Here is an 18,396-nt window from a genome sequence, read left to right as displayed (position 1 = left end):
TACCATAATTTGGCATAAGATATTTATATCTGGGGCAGCACGGTGGTGTAGTGGTTAGCGCTGTGGCCTCACAGCAAGAAGGTCCAGGTTTGAGCCCCGTGGCTGGCAAGGGCCTTTCTGTGCGGAGTTTGCATGTTCTCCCCATGTCTGCGTGGGTTTCCTCCGGGTGCTCCGGTTTCCCCCACAGTCCAAAGACATGCAGGTTAGGTTCTCAGGAGAATAGCAGTAATTTTACAGCATGGATTGTGAACACTGTCGTTATCACTGCAAAAGTGAGTTTTACTACTATTCTGAGGAAGAAGAAATAAAAGAAAACATTTCAGGAGAAAGCTAAAAACCTCTAACTTGCTAATGCTGAGCAAAAACATGGCTGAATCTTGAATGACTCCTATTTGTATAAATAGGGGACTACATAGGCGGCAAAATGTAGGGTTTTTTTTCCTGCCATGGAAGTGCACTTGTATACTAAGGAGGAAGTCAATTGTCTGTGAAGATTCTCAGTCATCCAGGTACATAGTAATCTGTGGTTGGTAGAAGACAGCAACTGGACTTGCTTGAAGATTCTTGAAAACGTTTCACCTCTCATCCGAAAGGCTTCCTCAGTTCTGTCTGACTAATAGGGAGTATCAGGTATTTATCCTCTCATGGATGATCATAGAATCAGAATCCTGATGGCTGCATTGTAGATGGCTGATAAAAGATGTCTTAGGCCCTGTCCACACGGCAACGGATTCAGGTGAATCTGATAAAAATTGTTTATCGTTTCGGCCTGGTGTCCACACGGCACCGGCGTTTTGGGTGCCCCAAAACGAAATCTTTTGAGCACGGGTTCCAGAGTGGAAAAATCTGGCAACGGCACCGTTGCGAAGTCATCTGGATGAGTAGAACGGATTTGTTTACGATGACGTCACAACCACATGACAATCCCGCCAGCAAAAATAGGGAAAAAAAAAAAAAGGAGCGATCTCACCTCTTCAGATGTTGGTTTAAGTCCGTAAATACATTCCTCAAAAAGGGCGTAGAACAACAAAGTAATCCATCAACGTGTAGCATTCAATTTATTCCGGACCATTAAAGAATTCTGGAGGATCTCAGAATGTTGGCGTACCAGCTTCCATCTAGCCCCGTTCATTCCTCTCTCTCCATCTACCCCCATTCATTCCTCTTTCCGCATCTCCATTCAAAAAACGAGCACGTGATTTAAAGGGACTATATCCATAGGATAGGGAGTGAGAAAGTGTGTGCGTGTGACAGTGACAGGGAAGAACCTAGGCTTATGCTCGCCCTGAATTTCTCTTAAAGTGAAGGCAGAAGAATGTTCAGCGCCTGGCCAGGCTTTCTATGTATTAATTTACATAGACGTTTTAATATGAAATATAAATAAGTGTCTTAGACAATAGATACTATTTTATGCTACTGATTAATAATCAAAACTTTATGTGGCTAATGCTACAGAAGAAGGGGTTTATGCGCATGCGTCTACTTCTATTGTTCTGGTGTCTCCGATGGGACCGTCTTACAGCGCACGTAGAGGTGTGGCATGTGTATTGCATCGTTTTCAGCAAGCGTTGCGTTGCCATATGTACCTGATATTTTACTGATCCGTTGCCCATGTGGACGCGATATTTAAAAAAAAAAAATCTCGTTGCCGTTGTCGTGTGGATGTAGCCTTAGACACCCACCTCTGTTCAGTGATGGTCGTTCCAGGTTGACAAAAATGAACGATCCTCTCTGGCTAAGATGTCTGCCAGTTTTCTGGCATGAGAGGATAAATACCTGATACTCCCTATTAGTCAGACAGAACTGAGGAAGCCTTTCGGATGAGAGGTGAAACGCTTTCAAGAATCTTCAAGCAAGTCCAGTTGCTGTCTTCTACCAACCACAGAGGAAGCCATTTGCATTACAGCCATGAATGAGGATTCAAAATGGTGGCTCGGCTTGGTTTTCCCTTTCGGGCGCTCTCGTTTTCTGTTAGAATTTGGTAAAGAAAAAATAAATATATTATTTACTAGCTTAAGGTCGGTCCGTATGGTGAAATACCATGACCTCGGCCTTGACTACTGACCACGGCCCAGAGGGCCTCGGTCAGTACTTTCAAGACCTCGGTCACAGTATTTCATGATACGGACCTCCCAGCTGGTAAATAACATATGTAATTGCACACATGCTGTTTCGTATTTTCAATTCAGTGGTGCAAATGAATCAATAACAGGAAATACGTACAGAGTTCTGATTTTTTTTTAAATTTGTGTTTTTATTGATTAATAATAAAAAAAGAAGGCACAAATATTTAAATGACTAGCCAGTTTTTTTGCACAATTGACAATTTTTTTTCACTTCAAAATCCCAGATTTATGCAGCACTTTATTAACATTTGGTATCAGCCTTTCTGCATACTCCCAAATCTTATTGTCCATGATTAGTTTCTCACTGCCTAAATCAGGAAACTTTGGTTTAGAGTGCATGACCATAGCCAAATTACTGGGCACCCAGATGGACTTTCCATTGATTTTATACACAGTATGCACGGATGCCTGCATCACCTTCCTCGGGTCAACAATCATCTTGCTATTGTTGTTGGCCCACCATTTTAAGGGCTTTCTGTAGATGTGTCTTAGGATGTTGACACCAGGCACATGCCTCCACTGAGGAAGGTTCAATCTCTCACTGTCTTTGTTCATTTCATTGAAGAAGAGATGGGTCCAAAAGATGAAAGCCACCACGTAAGGGTTATTTTGCTGAAGCTCTGTCATGAGTTGGTGCAGGGATGAGTGTTGATATGGCATGATAATTTCATCTGCATCAGTCAGAATCACATATTTGGACCTCTGCCTGTTCCTGTGGATACAGTCATTTATCGTGGCTTGCTGCCCATAGTAGTGCACTTCCCCTGAGTGTAACTCATAGTTCCAGCCTTTGGATGGCTCTAGGAAATGATGGATTGGCCACTGGATTATTTCTAAGATGCCATCTTCTTCGTAGCTATGCAAAACCTTCTCAAGGTCTGGGCCACAGCTGGAGTTGTAGATAACCACGTGCTCCACACCAAGAAGCCTGTATGTCTCTATAGTCTGCACAAACTGAAGGACATTATTATACCCCCCAAACAAACAAGAAATACACAGCGTGAAGTCCACGTCAAAATCTCCCCCATGTGTCAGGAGCTTCTGTAGAGGCAAATACAGGTGATGCTGAATTTCTAGAAGGTTCTCTGGTCTTGAAATGGTCACATGTGTGGCATTGCATGTTGGTTCTATGTTACAGAATGCGTCTGTGGTCACAAAAGGGAATCCAAAGTGATCAATATGCTTGTCCAGTTTTACAGGAGATATACTGAGTCCATGCGGGGAACAGCAAAATATACAGGTAAATGGCTCTGAGTGGGTCCGGTTCATTATAGCAATGATGTTTGCCTTCCCATTTGCCTCATCGCTGATGAAAGCAGACACCATTAGGTACCTGGTCCCTCTAATAGGTGTTATGCTGTTGGCTGATATAGATGCTGGACAAACTGAGCCAGAAAATGTGTAAGGCTTCTGTATTCCAGCTCTTGGGTGTGGATGGCTTACTTTTACACTGAAAAGTGTATTATACTTAAAATAACTTATTAGTATGTAGAAATATGTAAACATCATGAAGGCAATGCCGAGGTGAATATTTCTTGACTTCCAAAAGAGGTTAGTCATGTTCACAGCAAAACCCTGAAAAAGATGCATTTGAAAATAATTAGTAAATATTTTGACCAAAAATTATTTTAAACAATCTCTATCCTTCTGATTTGTCTTTATAATACTTGCAATATTTAATACTTACTTGAAACACACACACAGTGAGCAGAAGATGAACCGATCACCAAAAGGCATAAAGGTAAAGAAGACATTTCTTTTCAACATTTTCTGCAAGATTTGGGTATCATTTTTGTTTTGTACAATTGGAGAGTGAAAAAAGAAAAGGAACACCATGCGAAAGTTTAGGCACCCCAATACATTTGAGCTCTCAGGTAACTTTTATCAAGGTTCCAGACCTTAATTAGCTTATTGAGCTGTGGCTTGTTCAAATTCTTCATTAGGAAAGGTCAGATGATGCAGGTTTCAAAGCTGTATAAATTCTCTGACTCCTCAAACTTGTCCCTAAAATCAACAGCTATGGGCTCCTCTAAGCAACTCCCTCGCATTCTGAATAATAAAATAATTGATGCACTCAAAGCAGAAGGCTACAAGAACATAGCAAAGTGTTTTCAGGTAGCTGTTTCCTCAGATTGTAATGTTAAGACATGGCAGTTAACAGAAACAGTGGAGATAAAGGTGAGGTCTGGAAGATGAAGAAAACTTTCTGAAAGAACTGCTCGTTGGATTGATAGAAAGGCAAATAAAAACCCCTGTTTGACTGCAAAAGACCTTCAGAAAGACTTAACAGACCCTGGAGTGGTGGTGCACTGTTCTACTATGCAGCAACACCTGAACAAATATGACCTTCATGGGAGAGTCATCAGAAGAAAACCTTTCCTGCATCCTCGCCACAAAATTCAGTGTCTGAAGTTTGCAAATTAACATCTAAATAAGCCTGATGCATTTTGGAAACAAGTCCTGTGGACTGATGAAATCAAAATAGAACTTTTTGGCCACAATGTGCAAAGGTATGTTTGGAGAAAAAAGGGTGCCAAATTCCAGGAAAAGAACACCTCTCCAACTCTGAAGCATGGGTGTGGATCAATCATGCTTTGGCGTTGTGTTGCAGCCAGAGACACAGCGCACATTTTATTGGTCGAGGGAAGCATGGATTCAAATAAATACCAGCAAATTCTGGAAGCAAACATCACACCATCTGTAAAAAAGTTGAAGTTAAAAAGAGGATGGGTCCTACAATAAGACGATGATCCAAAACACACCTCAAAATCTACAATGGAATACCTCAAGAGGCACAAGCTGAAGGTTTTGCCCTGGCCCTCACAGTCCCCTGACCTAAACATCACTGAAAATCTGTGGATAGATCTCAAAAGAGCAGTGCATGCAAGACAGCCCAAGAAACTTGTAGAACTGGAAGCCTTTTGCAAGGACGAATGTGTGAAAATCCCCCAGGTAAGAACTGAAAGATTATTAGCTGGCTACAAAAAGTGTTTACAAGCTGTGATACTTGCCAAAGGGGGTGTTACTAGGTACTAACCATGCAGGGTGCCCAAACTTTTGCTTCGGGCCCTTTTCCTTTTTTTTGTCATTTTGAAAATGTAAAAGATGAAAATAAAAAATTGTTTTTGCTTAAAATATAGAGGGAATGAGTCATCTTTAACTTTATGCCTTTTGGAGATCATTTCATTTTCAATGTGCTTAACTGTTCACAGTCACAGAAATTTTGACCAGGGGTGTCCAAACTTTCGCATACCACTGTACACACTTTTTTTTTTTATAAAAACATTACATACACACCTTAAAAAATAGAATATCGTGAAAGGTTTTTTTCATAATTTAATTCAAAAAGGTATTCAAATATTCTATGTTCATTACACTTAAAGTGAAATATTAAGCCTTCTTTTGTTTTAATTCTGATGATTATGGCTTATAGCTCATGAAAATCAAAAATCCAGTGCCTCAAAATATTAGAATATTTTACTTTGAGTTTGAGTAAAACAGTATAAAAAAACCCCACCATGCATCTCTCGGTCTAGTTCAGTGCACAGAGTCATAATCATGGGGAAGACTGCTGACTTGACAGTTGTCCAGATGATGATCATCGATCCCCTCCACAAGGAGGGTAAGCCACAGAAAGTCATTGCTGAAAAGGCTGGCTGGAAAAGGTGCACAAGCAACAGGAATGACTGCAGCCTTGAGAGGATTGTCAAGAAAAGTGTCAATTCAAGAACTTGGGAGAGCTTCGCAAGGAGTGGACTGAGGCTGGCATCAATGCATCAAGAGCCACCACGCACATACGTCTTCAGGAAAGGGGCTACAACTGTCGCCACTCCTGAACCAGACAACGTCAGAAGCATCTTACCTGGGCTAAGGAGAGAAAGAACTGGACTGTTGCTCAGTGGTTCAAAGTCCTCTTTTCAGATGAAAGTAAATTTTGCATTTCATTTGGAAATCGAGGTCCTAGAGTCTGGAGGAAGAGTGGAGAGGCACAGAATCCAAGGTGTTTGAAGTTCAGTGTGAAGTTTCAAATGAAATGCAAAATTAAAAATTAGGGAAAATCACCTTGTCCTTTGCATTTCTAAAATAAATACCTGCACAAGTCTAAATATGCAAATTAGTCTTCAGTTAAGAGTGCACTTGTAGACCTTAATGACCTGTTACACCTGGTTGATTGAATGGAAGCATGGCCACAACAAGAGAGCTGTCAGCTGAAATAATGGAAAGGATTATAAAACTCCTTCAAGGAGGTAATTCAACACAGAGTGTAGCAAAAGATGTTGGTTGTTCCCAGTCAGCTGTCTAAAAAATCTGGAGCAAGTACAAACAAAATGGGAATATTGTAAAAGGAAAAACATATGGGTAGACCACAGAAGACGTCAAAGCATCAGGACAGAAATCTCAAAGCAATATGCCTTGAAAATACACAACAAAAGAAATTAAAAAAGAACAAATGGCCAGAAACAAGGGTCAGTGTTCGTGACCGAACTGTATGTACGGTAAGTAATCGGCTGAAGGAAAAGCCAAACAAAAAGCCAAATGGAAACAATCACTAACACAAGAAGAAAACAAGGTTCCAGTGGGCTAAAGAGAAGTAATCATGGACTATGCATGATTGGATGAAAGTAATGATCAGTCATGAATCATGATCTGCATTACCTAAGGAGATGATGCTGGAACTTTTGTCCGGTGCCGTGCCAATGAAATATGTAAAGACAACTGCCTGAAGAAAACAAACAAATTTCTGCCATCATTGATGATATGGGGCTGCATGTCAGGTAAAAGACCAGGGGAGATGGAAATCATTACCTCTAGAGTCAACACTCAGGTGTACATTGAAATTCTGGACACTTTTCTCATTCCATCAGTAGAAAGTAGGTTTGGTGGTGAGGTCATTTTTCAGGATGATAATGCATCTTGCCACAGAGCAAAGAGCATTAAAGCTTTTCTTCAGGAAAGGCATATCAACTCAAGTGACATGGCCAGTAAACAGTCCGGATCTCATTGTGATTCAAAATTTATGGTGGAAATTGAAAAAAAAAAAAAAAGGGTCCATGACAAGGCTCCATCCTGTAAAGTAAACCTATGGTCATGAGCTTTGGGTAATGACCGAAAGAACAAGATCGTGGATACAAGCGGCCGAAATGAGTTTCCTTCGCAGGGTGGCTGGGCGCTCCCTTAGAGATAGGGTGAGAAGCACAGTCACTCGGGAGGAGCTCGGAGTAGAGCCGCTGCTCCTCCACATCGAGAGGAATCAGCTGAGGTGGCTCGGACATCTTTTTTGGATGCCTCCTGGATGCCTCCCTGGGGAGGTGTTCCAGGCATGTCCCCCCGGGAGGAGGCCCCAGGGAAGACCCAGGACACGCTGGAGGGACTGTCTTTCGGCTGGCCTGGGAACGCCTCGGTGTTCTTCCCGAGGAGCTGGCCGAGGTGTCTGGGGAAAGGGAAGTTTGGGCTTCCATGCTTAGACTGCTGCCTCCGCGACCCGGTCCCGGATAAAGCGGAAGACGACAAGACGAGACGAGACGAGAAAAAGGTCCATGACAAGGCTCCATCCTGTAAAGTTGATCTGTGAAGTTTCTCGTATAGTGGTTGGGAACCTGATTGATGAATATTGTTTTTCATTAGTGAAGTCCGTGCTTCAAATAATTAAATGAGTCATAAAAGCCTGATGACATGCAACAAAGTACTAATTGTGGGTTTTGAGGGTTTTTTTTTTTTGGTTGAAGAGTCCATATTTTTTTCCCCTGCATCATTGAATGATTCCACTCATTTGGGGGGGGGGGGGGGGGGGGGGGGGGGGGGGATATTCTATTTATTGTCTCATATCTGCAAGTTTTTTTTGTTACAAAAAAAAAAAAGCTGAAAGAACATCCTCCAAGTGTAGTTTCCACGGGCGATTGCTCTAAGACAACGAGGGAGGCTCAGCCTCCTCTAAAAATGACGAGCATTGTGTAGGATGAATTGCGCTAGGCTTATGTTATAGCCTTCCTTATAACATTGCTATTTCAGATCCAGAATCATAGAAATATATGTGCTCAACCCAACTACAGTGCAAAATCATTCCGTTATAACTCTCCCCAGTTCGCCTAATGTGTGCGTGAGTTTTTCCCCCTCGTGACAGCGCGATGCAGCCCAGCCTCAGTGGACTTCAATGGCATTTGGGAGCTATGCGCTTTTCAATATCAAAATGCAAGACGGTTATTGGACAAATACTGCGAAAACGCCCGCCCACGGACTCCCAGCCTCACAGTGGGAGGGACATGGCAAAGCTTTCCGCGAGGAGACTGCTGATTGGTGAAAGCGGCCAGATATTTTCTTTGATTGACAGCTCGTTTCAAATATAGACAGGCAGCAGTGAATTTCAGTTCAGTCCCATGCGGATTCGCAAGTGGTGTGGTGTATTGTAAGAGATCAGCTTACGTTTCGATTTCATTCATTACATACGGTTTCTACCAGCTTTTTTAGTTTGTATATATTTTCATTGTAAATAAAGTGTAAATATAGTGGTGTCAAGTTTGCTATCTTAGTTCCAGAAATTTCGTTTATTTGAGTGACTGAACTTGAGGGGGCTAGTCAGCTAGCAAGAAAGCTGCGCACAGATACCAAGCATTGTTGATTTAATTTTGGCAAAGCCATTTGCCAGTCTTCCTTTCGAGGAAAAAATTAAAATTAAAGAGCAGGGTAGACCAACGCCTCAAATTGACTTGGTGAAAAAGGTAGGGAATAATACTCGTTCCTTTCAGCTCTCCTGGTACGAGAAAGTGAATTGGCTAACAGCAAGTTCAGTGACGAGGAAAATGTATTGTTGGCCATGCCTCTTGATTAAACCCGGATCCGTTATTTGGTCAAATGTGGGCTTTGATGACCTGCACAATTTCACAAGGGCATATAAAAAAAAAAAAGACACGAGATCAGCAAACAGGCTACTTTAGTAATATGTCATGGATGGACCAAAAATATAGAATCTATTTAAAATGTTTATGCTGAGTATATTATATTGGAATATATATTTCTCTGGATATGAATTAAACACGGCTACAATTTGGAAAACATTTTTAAACAAAAACACAGCCGAGAACATTTCACACTACAGACCTGGATTAAAAGTGAAGGGTTATCAAAATTGTCAATAAAACATTTCTCAGTCAAAATAAGTAAAATATAGGGAAAATGTCATTGAATGAAATGTGTGGCACCCAGCTCTATGTTTGGCTCCCCAAGGTCAGTGCTTGTGCCTATTCCAGAACACTCTGCTGTTACTGCTGAGGTTCCTGACAAAGAGCTGTTTTCAATAATGATCAATTTTTAAACAACATGCCACAATTTTAAAATATAAAATGTTAAAATATACCCCCCCAACACCACCATCATGTATATTGGACAGTAGGCTAATGGGCCAAAAGAACCTGTTATTTCACAGTTTGTGACCCTGCCAACAATCAGCCAGATCAGAGGCAAGAGTATGGGCAAAATTGATGTGTTTTTTCTTTTTTCTTTTAAAATCTGGAAATATCGTAACCAACCAGCCTCCCCTGTTTGAAAGACTACCAGCCGCCACTGGTAGTTTCATATTTTTGCCAGGGGTTGTAGCTTATTGTTTTGCTCATAGTTTAATAATGTGCCTCGGCCAGATTATTTTGTTAATATCATCCCATCTTTTTTTTTCTGGTTTGTTTACTAGTAAGTTGTTTCTACGCAATTTACTAGTAAACAAACCAGAAAAATGGTTATTTTGCAGTGCGAGTGATCTGCACGACCACGTGTGGTGGTAACTAACAGCCCCTTCAGTAAGTTTTCTTGGCAGAGTTTTACTGATGTTTAGTAAAAGTTAAATTACTGATTTTGAAAATCCCATCTTTGCATTCAGTTATTAAAAGAACGGAATCACTGTAACAGCAATGCATAAAAACTTGTGTTAAAGTACATCTTTGAGTGAAAAGCCCAAGGTAGCATAGTCTATGGTATAGGGGCCTTTCACATCATAACTGTGGATTTGTTTATGCAGCCATATTGCTGGGCAAGCTTTTTTGTTTAACGACGACTGACAAGTGTACGTGAGCGATTGTAAGCCCAATTCAGTACATCTACAGATAAACTTGTAGAAGTTACATCTAAAACAGGGGTTCTCAACCTTTTTCAAGCTGGGCCCCCCCAAAGCTGGTTCATTGCAGTTGGGCCCCCCTCCCGGCGCCACCCCCACGGATGCATGGATGGATGGAGACAGACAGACAGACTTATTTTTAGGCCCACACTATTATCATCATCATCATCAGTAGCAGTAGATAGGCCTATCATCATTACTAGGCTATTGTTATAACTGGAAGTAGCATCAGACTTGTAATGTGAGCTTGCAGGCATTATTATTGAGTAGTGGTAGGCCTATTATCATTACTAGGCTATAGCTATATGAGGTTACATGTTTTGATGTTTATTATTATCATCATCATCAGTATGCCTATTATCATTACTAGGCTATTGCTATAACTGGGAATTGGCACTAGACCTCCGATATGAATTTATGCTTTATTATTATTATTACTAGGCCTAATAATAGGCATATCATCTGCATGTTTTACAGAAGCTTGCAGGTAGGCGATGTTAATGTGAGACCCGAGCCTGCTTTGCCTTGCAAAGATCCTCAATTCTTGGTGCAATGTCTGATAAACATAGCCTCAAATCATCCTCGATTTGTGCACGATTGCGGTATTTCGTTTTGAGTGCAGTCATTTTTGAGAATCCTGCCTCACATGTGGACGTGAAAGGGAGGAGAATCTTCAAGGCGACGTCACAGAGTTAAGGGTATTCCTGCATCAGTGCTGCCCAGAATGACGAAAGAGGGCAGGAGGTAAAAAGTTCCTTCAGCCTACTGTCACACTTCAGCTCAATAAGCTGTTCCTGCATATCAATTGACGGCTCACTTGCTGTGCACACAAATGGATCTCGAACCCACGCAAAAGAGCGATAATCCTCTTTAAAGTACGTCGCAAATTCTTTTCTCATTGCAGACAGGTGCTTAGACGCTGATTGAAAGAGAGAGGAGAAATCATGTGACATGCCTGCATCAGTGATAAAGTCTGCAAGGCTGGGGAACGTCACAGTTCCCTCGACTGATGCGGCCATGCCAGAGGTCAATTTTTTGTGTGAAGGCGTCCACTCTGTCTGCGAGGAGCAAAATGAGTTTCATGGCCTTGCAGAGACAGGTTGAGGCCATTCAAACGGTCAAATATATCGACCAAATAGGACAGAGACGCAAGCCACATAGTGTCATCTAGATGCTTTGCCAGATCTGATTTCTGTCAAAAAACACTTCACCTCCTCTCGCAGCTCATACAACCGCTACAACACCCGCCCCCTGGAGAGCCAGCAAACTTCAGTGTGCAGAAGCAGCTGTTTGTGCCCTCACCCCATCTCCTGGCAGAGGACCCCAAACAAGCGAGAGTTTAGCGGCCGTGATTTGATTAGATGTGTCATTTTCACGGATTGGTTCAGCACGGAGTCAAAGAGAACCAGCATTTTTTTTTTAGCAGCTAATGCTTCGCGATGGACCATACAATGTGTCCATTTCACAAGTGGAGCTACTTGCTGAACACGAGCAACTAGGCCCATCATTGCCTGTGCACCATCCGTGCATAGGCCAACGCATCAGTCCCAAGCCAAACCATTTTCACAGATAAAAATATCAAGGACATTGAAGATGGCTTCTCCTGTAGTGTGCGACTGAAGAGGCCGGCAAAACAGGACATCCTCCTCAATCACCTTGGTCACACAGATACCGGACATAGGCGAGGAGCTGTGCCTGCCCAGCAATATCAGTGGATTCGTCCAGCTGCAGCGTGTAGTAAGGACTCTGTTTTATGAACTCCGAGTTGCTCTCTGATGTCATTAGACATGTATGAAATCCTCCTAGCAACTGTGTCATTGGACAGTGGTACTGCACTACCTCCTATCATTATTCTGCACGTCTTGTGCGGCCGGCAAAATGAGCGTCTCGGCAATTGTATGCGGTTTACCCAGTTTAGCTATTCTTTTGGCCACTACATACGATGCCTCTAAACACTGTTTAGACACAGTGCTGTGCACTGAAATGGCTGCCTGTTGCTGATGGAGGCCATCAAGCTTTCTTTTAAAATATTCTGCCGGTTTATCTTTAATAGCAGCATGTTTTGTTTCAAGGTGCCTTTTAAGTTTGCAGGACTTCATGCTGTTGTTTGCTAGCACCTCGGCACACACAGCACACTGAGGTCTCAGATCAGCCGTGACTATAAATCCAAACTGCAGGTATGCTTCATCGTCCTTTCGAACCTTTTTTGCAGCTGGTGGTGTGTCGGTTGCCTTGTTGGTCCTCACTAGAAATCTCTTCATTTTTGTTAATTATAATTTGGATATGTGGCTATGTTAAGAGACAAGTATCAGGGACTAATCAGACGGGACTTATGCACGTTCTTTAATGCAAGTGTTTAACAATTTTGCAGGCAATACCAATTTTATTTGAAGACTTAAGATTGTAGTCCTGAGTGTGTGTGTGTGTGTGTGTCTGTCTGTCTGTCTTAGGGCGTATTCACACCTACGTTGTTTGGTCTGGACCAAACGACCAAATGAACTAAATTTCCCTTGGTCCGGACCTTTTGGGTTGGTCTGAATACAAACCACCGAACTCTGGTCCGGACCAAACAAGCGGACCGAGACCGAGCTGCAAGGTCGGACTTGGTCCAGACCAAAGGAACCCTGGTGCGGATCTTTTGGAGGTGTGAAAGCAGACCGGACCTAATCTGACAGTTTTGCTTTTTTGTACCTCGGGAGCTTCCATCGTTTGTCGAGCATTATGGGAAACAGAGTCTTGACACTCCACCGCAAAGTGCAAACACTGTTTGGGTTGTCAAGGGTCGTTCAGTCACCAGTGGTAGGCGAGTACAAAAAATGAGTAGGGGGCAAACGTGGGCCAAGGAAGAAATGCGTACCCTTGTGGATATATGGGCAGATGTCCACATATCTGAGCTTTTGGAGAGAACACACAAAAATGCCGACGTGTTTGCTGTATTCAGTGAGAAAATAAAGGGGTTCACGTGCTCCCCAGAACAATGTCGGCTAAAAGTGAAGAAACTCCGTCAGACCTACATTAAAATCAGGGACATTCTTTCAAAAAGTGGCGGTACTAGCGACGCAAAAAAGAAATTCATCTATTGCGTGAAGAGCCAGAACTGTCACAACATGATGTGCGCTCATCAGCGCTATCCTCCGTAGCCGCCTTGCCCTTTGTCATTGTCGTTGATAAATTACTTGTACAACAGCATAGTAATCGCACAATTGTGAAAACAGTAAAAACTAGAAAAAACATAGCTTTGATGACATTAAAAAGAATAACAGCACGGAAAGCCTCCATGACTACTTTTGAACTTAACGCTTTGTGCGCGTGTCGTCTCTGACCAATAGCTGAACGACCTCAGGGCGCGTGGCTTTGTTGACAGATTTTGGTCCGCTTACTAAAATGTACAGCGTGAAAGCGAACCGCACCAAAATGAAAAAAAAAAAAAAAACATTTGGTTCGGACCAAAGCAAGTGAACTATCGAACTATCCTGGTCTGAATACACCCTTAGTCGCATGTGTCATGTGTGTTGCAACAGTGAAAAAGGCAGAGGCTTACCCTATTAGCCAAGTGCACGCTTAGCAGTTAAAAAATAGCTAGGGCTGAGATTGGGATAGTCTTTAAAAAGACTTTTTGTGGTATTAGTCTTTAAAAAGACTGTTTGGGTTTAAAGTAAAGGCCTAAAGTAGATCGATATCAACACTGATGACAGATAGACTAGCGAGAGCTGGCACAAGCGAACTTGGCAAGAGACTAGACGAGAGTGAATGAAGCTCAACGCGTGTGCAGACGCTTCTATAGTAGGCTAGCCTAGCAGTTACGTGACATCGCGTCACAGGCTCAAAATACTACCCCTGTATTGGTAAATTTGAAATGAAACTGTGTGGTTGATTTGTTTGTGTTATAGTAGTCCAACCACTTGCATTTTCGACATGGGAATTTTTGTGATTTTTTTTTAAATGGTTTTTTTTTCCTGATTTTTTTCCCCCTCATCCTAGCCTACTCGCACCCCCCCAGGAGAGTGTCCGCGCCCCCCCAGGGGGGCGGGCCCCACCGGTTGAGAACCACCGATCTAAAAGAACAATGCCAGAGACCTGTAGTGCTTTTGGAGGGAATAAGAGATGTGGAGATGAGCCTGGTTTAAATTTTTTACTGCTTCCCAGCAAACCTAGAACGGTGAGAAAAATGGCAAGCTGCAGTTAACACGCTGAGGTCCTGGGCCTGTCAGACACCCTGTGGCAGTCTGATAAACCTGGATATTTTTAAGTATTTCATCTAACTAAAAACATCCATGCAAAAGTGACACACATGGTTATATTCTGGACACCCTCAGCAATAATAATACGAGAGTAAAGTGAATGTAATGAAATTTGTTTTTATTTAAATTAAGTGCAAACACAACCTTACAAAAAACTATTTTCAGAGTCTTCAAACCTTGTAAAAAAAAAAAACCACTATAAATATATCTGCATAAGACTTTTGAAGTCTGAACCTTGTAAACATAGGTGTTGGCTACATGAAAGTAAGAACAGCATTCAGAAGTGTTATGTAGTTTCAATACTAATTGTAGAAACTTCAGACTACCTATGTTTTCTCCAAAGTCAGTTGGCCTTTCAAATGAATATTGATGAGGTAGGTGTAATTCACCTGTAATCCCCCCTGTCACTGTCAATAGTTAATTTGTCAAAGACAAAGACCCTGGCCCCTGGCCCTCCCTGCCCCCACACCTCTGCTTGGAAAGTTACTGCAAAGAAAAGAAGCCCTAAAAGCCAAAACTACATTTCATAATCTTATGCATAGACTTATGCACAGACTATAATAAATCTAAAGTTAGCAATGAAGATAAACTATGGCTGTGCAGGGCATGTTGACTTGGGTAACTAATTACTGTAAATCAGTGAAACAGTTTGGCAACAGAAAAATGTTTTCAAAACTTGATGAAAATAGCACGTTTCGATCAACTAGTTCTTTCTCTTCAAAGAGCGCCTCCTATCCTAACAACCCACTAACCATCTAACATGCACTCTTCTTCTTACTCTATGATTTCCCATGTTTTACTGTAGCTTGACTGTTTTTCTCAGTTGTAAGTCGCTTTGGATAAAAGCGTCTGCTAAATGTAATGTAATGTAGTTCTCCTAATACGCTAACTGAAAAAGCATGACAACAACTGCTAGTGAGACATCTTCCTTGCATTGGCCATTCTTCAAAGTTTCTCAGATGGTATGGAAACAAGTGAACATGTGCACTTGTTTATACCAGTGAAATGGGGTGTGTTCTCACCTCCTCTTGCTATAGAGAGCATGCACGTGACGTCACGAGGTCACGTGATGTTTATCCGCCATTTTGGACGGCAAGGTCGCGCATAGAACTTGGACGAACCCGTTCTAATCATCAAGTGTGTGGGAGTAGATCTTTCGAGAATGGCTACATCTTGTTCAGCATTTGGTTGTACCAATAGACAGGGCCAAAAGGAGGGCCTGTCATTTTATAGATTCCCCGCAGACGAGGAGAGATGCGCAAAATGGGTGTCCGCTGTGCGAAGAGAAAACTGGTACCCCAGTTCTACCAGCCGAATTTGTAGTGAACACTTCATATCAGGTAGGTGTAATCTTCTAATTCAATACTTCTAGTACATCTGTTAAGTTGATTTCGGATTGAATGATAACTACATACTTAGAAACTAGACAGTCTCTAACGTTTAAAATGGCTATGCCTAGCCCTACTACCCTGGCCTAGTCTATGACAATGTTTTATCTTTTTGGCTCATATATGCCTTTGAAAGGCCAATCCATAGTAGGGATGGCGAAAACTAAAAAAAAATCTTGACTGATCACCGAGCCTCATTAGCCGGTTAAAGTCGGTTAACCTATGAGTTTAAACAGGGATGCAAACGGCAGATGCGCCTTTTTCACGGCTGAATCGCGCAGATCCGTTTTTTTTTTTAGGGGGGGCGTTGGAGTGTCTGAATAATTTCAGAGTAAATTCTGTATTAAAATTACTAAATAAGCAACATAGGAAGTATTAGTATGAGAAGAAGGCAGTGAATCGGAAAGCTGCGCACATTTGCGCAGCTTCCGCGCAAGCGTGCGCAGCTTTCTGAGTTGCTGTTTTTCAGACAAAAACATACATATTTACAACCCTGTCATTATCTGGAACTGAGTTTAGATTTCGAACATTCTTAAGATAAAGAGACTATGCAGGACGTTTTATGATAAACGTCTTAATGCCACTTACCCGTGAGGTTATCATCAAGTAGACATTCTTCTTCGGGACCTTCCAGAGGTATAGTTGGGATGCCCATCCCACAACAAAATATTTATAAGCTTCCAGGCTCTTGTAAGCTTTGAGGGCTTTGCCAGTGTAACATGATTCATGATTAACGAGAAAATTGTAAATGTCATGGTAGGCCAGATCGGGCAAATCGCCGGCACCGCAGCTCTGAATTTCCCTGAACAAGGATTGCGGCAAGTTGTACGGATCTGCAATCCCCAACCTGGAACACTTCTCCACGTAACGCTGCCTCACATCACCTTCAAGATGCTGAACAAACTTAGACAAGTAATCGCGCAATGTAGATGGGGTATTTTCCGAATTTTCTTGTGGATTACTCCCTGGATCCATTACACTCGCGCAAGGTAAACAATCCTGAAGCCGTCCAATATGGCAGAGTAGGCGGAGTAAACACGGACGGGTCACGTGACTGCACATCCTCTATACAATGAGCGAATGATGACACTGATGTTCCATGCGCTTAACATGTGAATAGCTGATGGGTGTCGTTAAGAGGCTGCTGCTGGCTGAAGTACTGAAATTCGTAAGATTTATTTTTATTCTCTTTACAAAGTGCTAAAGATAGAGTTAAAGATATATATTAGGGTGCATCAGTTGCCCCCTAAAAATGAAACGTTCCTCCGATCATGATGCATTTTTGTTTTTATGTTCCTTTTGGTAAGAAAACACACTGGGTAAAATATTTTGACAAAATTCAAAAGTTTAATGGTGGCACCAGGAGCTCAAAGTTATGGAAAAAAGCTACCAGAATAAGTTACTATTGCGGACATTTAGCAAACTTCAGCTAGCCTTTGCCAGAGACAAAATGGATCGATTTTTAGTACCTAAAGCTACAGTGAGTGAGGAGACAGAGTCTGGGCCAAGCAAAAAAAGAAGGAAGTATGACCACGATTATTTAAAGTTTGGATTTTCATGGACTGGATCTGAAGATGCTCCACTGCCACAGTGTGTTGTCTGTCTAGAGGTGCTAGCTAATGATGCTATGAGATGTTTAAAATGTGTAAAACAAGATGTTAAAAAAAAAAAGCACAGATGTTTAAAATGTGTAAAAAAAAGATGTTTTAAAAAAAGCATGTTTAAAATGTGTAAAAAGATGTTTTAAAAAAAGCACAGATGTTTAAAATGTGTAAAACAATGTTTTAAAAAAGCACAGATGTTTAAAATGTGTAAAAAGATGTTTTAAAAAGCACAAATGTTTAAAATGTGTAAAAAAAAAGATGTTTTAAAAAACACAGATGTTTAAAATGTGTAAAAAAAAAGATGTTTTAAAAAAGCACAGATGTTTAAAATGTGTAAAAAAAAGATGTTTTAAAAAAAGCACGTTTAAAATGTGTAAAAAGATGTTTTAAAAAAGCACAGATGTTTAAAATGTGTAAAACAAGATGTTTTTTAAAAAGCAGATGTTTAAAATGTGTAAAAAAAAAAGGTTTTAAAAAGCACAGATGTTTAAAATGTATAAAAAATGTTTAAAAAAGCACAGATGTTTAAAATGTGTAAAAAAAAAAAAGGTTTTAAAAAGCACAGATGTTTAAAATGTGTAAAAAAGAGGTTTTTAAAAAAGCACAGATGTTTAAAATGTGTAAAAGAAAAAAAATGTGTACAACCATTTTTTAAAAATATGAATGGAACATTAAGTATAGCAACAATAAAAATTGTAAGGGGGGGCGCTGTTTATTTGCTCTCTGGGGGGCTGACTCTCCCACACTTTGAAAACCCCTGCATTGAATCATTGTTCAACTACTTTTAAACAATACAAATGTATTATGAAATCACATTAAATGCTTCTCAATGCCTTGCAAAGGTTCTTAACATGATCTCTGGGTCACAAGAAATCAATAAATGGAGTCCAACATTGTGATTCAAACCTTACGCAAAAACATAAAATAAGCGTTTTT

At 41.2% G+C, this 18,396-nt stretch overlaps 1 protein-coding gene across 1 annotated transcript in view; it reads right to left on the bottom strand.

The window, feature by feature from the left end:
* Positions 1–2,233: 2,233 nt before the first annotated feature.
* The window catches only part of LOC132891628 (uncharacterized), a 46,743-nt gene continuing 30,580 nt past the window's right edge, over positions 2,234–18,396 (bottom strand). The window contains exon 2 of the mRNA XM_060929393.1: positions 2,234–3,701. Within this exon, the coding sequence (XP_060785376.1) occupies positions 2,334–3,686 (1,353 nt within the window). The 5' untranslated portion in view covers positions 3,687–3,701 and the 3' untranslated portion in view covers positions 2,234–2,333. The remainder of the gene's footprint in view (positions 3,702–18,396) is intronic.

Source organism: Neoarius graeffei, chromosome 9 (genome assembly GCF_027579695.1).
Source record: "Neoarius graeffei isolate fNeoGra1 chromosome 9, fNeoGra1.pri, whole genome shotgun sequence".
NCBI lineage: Eukaryota > Metazoa > Chordata > Actinopteri > Siluriformes > Ariidae > Neoarius > Neoarius graeffei.
This window is presented reverse-complemented; position numbering and strand designations above follow the sequence as displayed.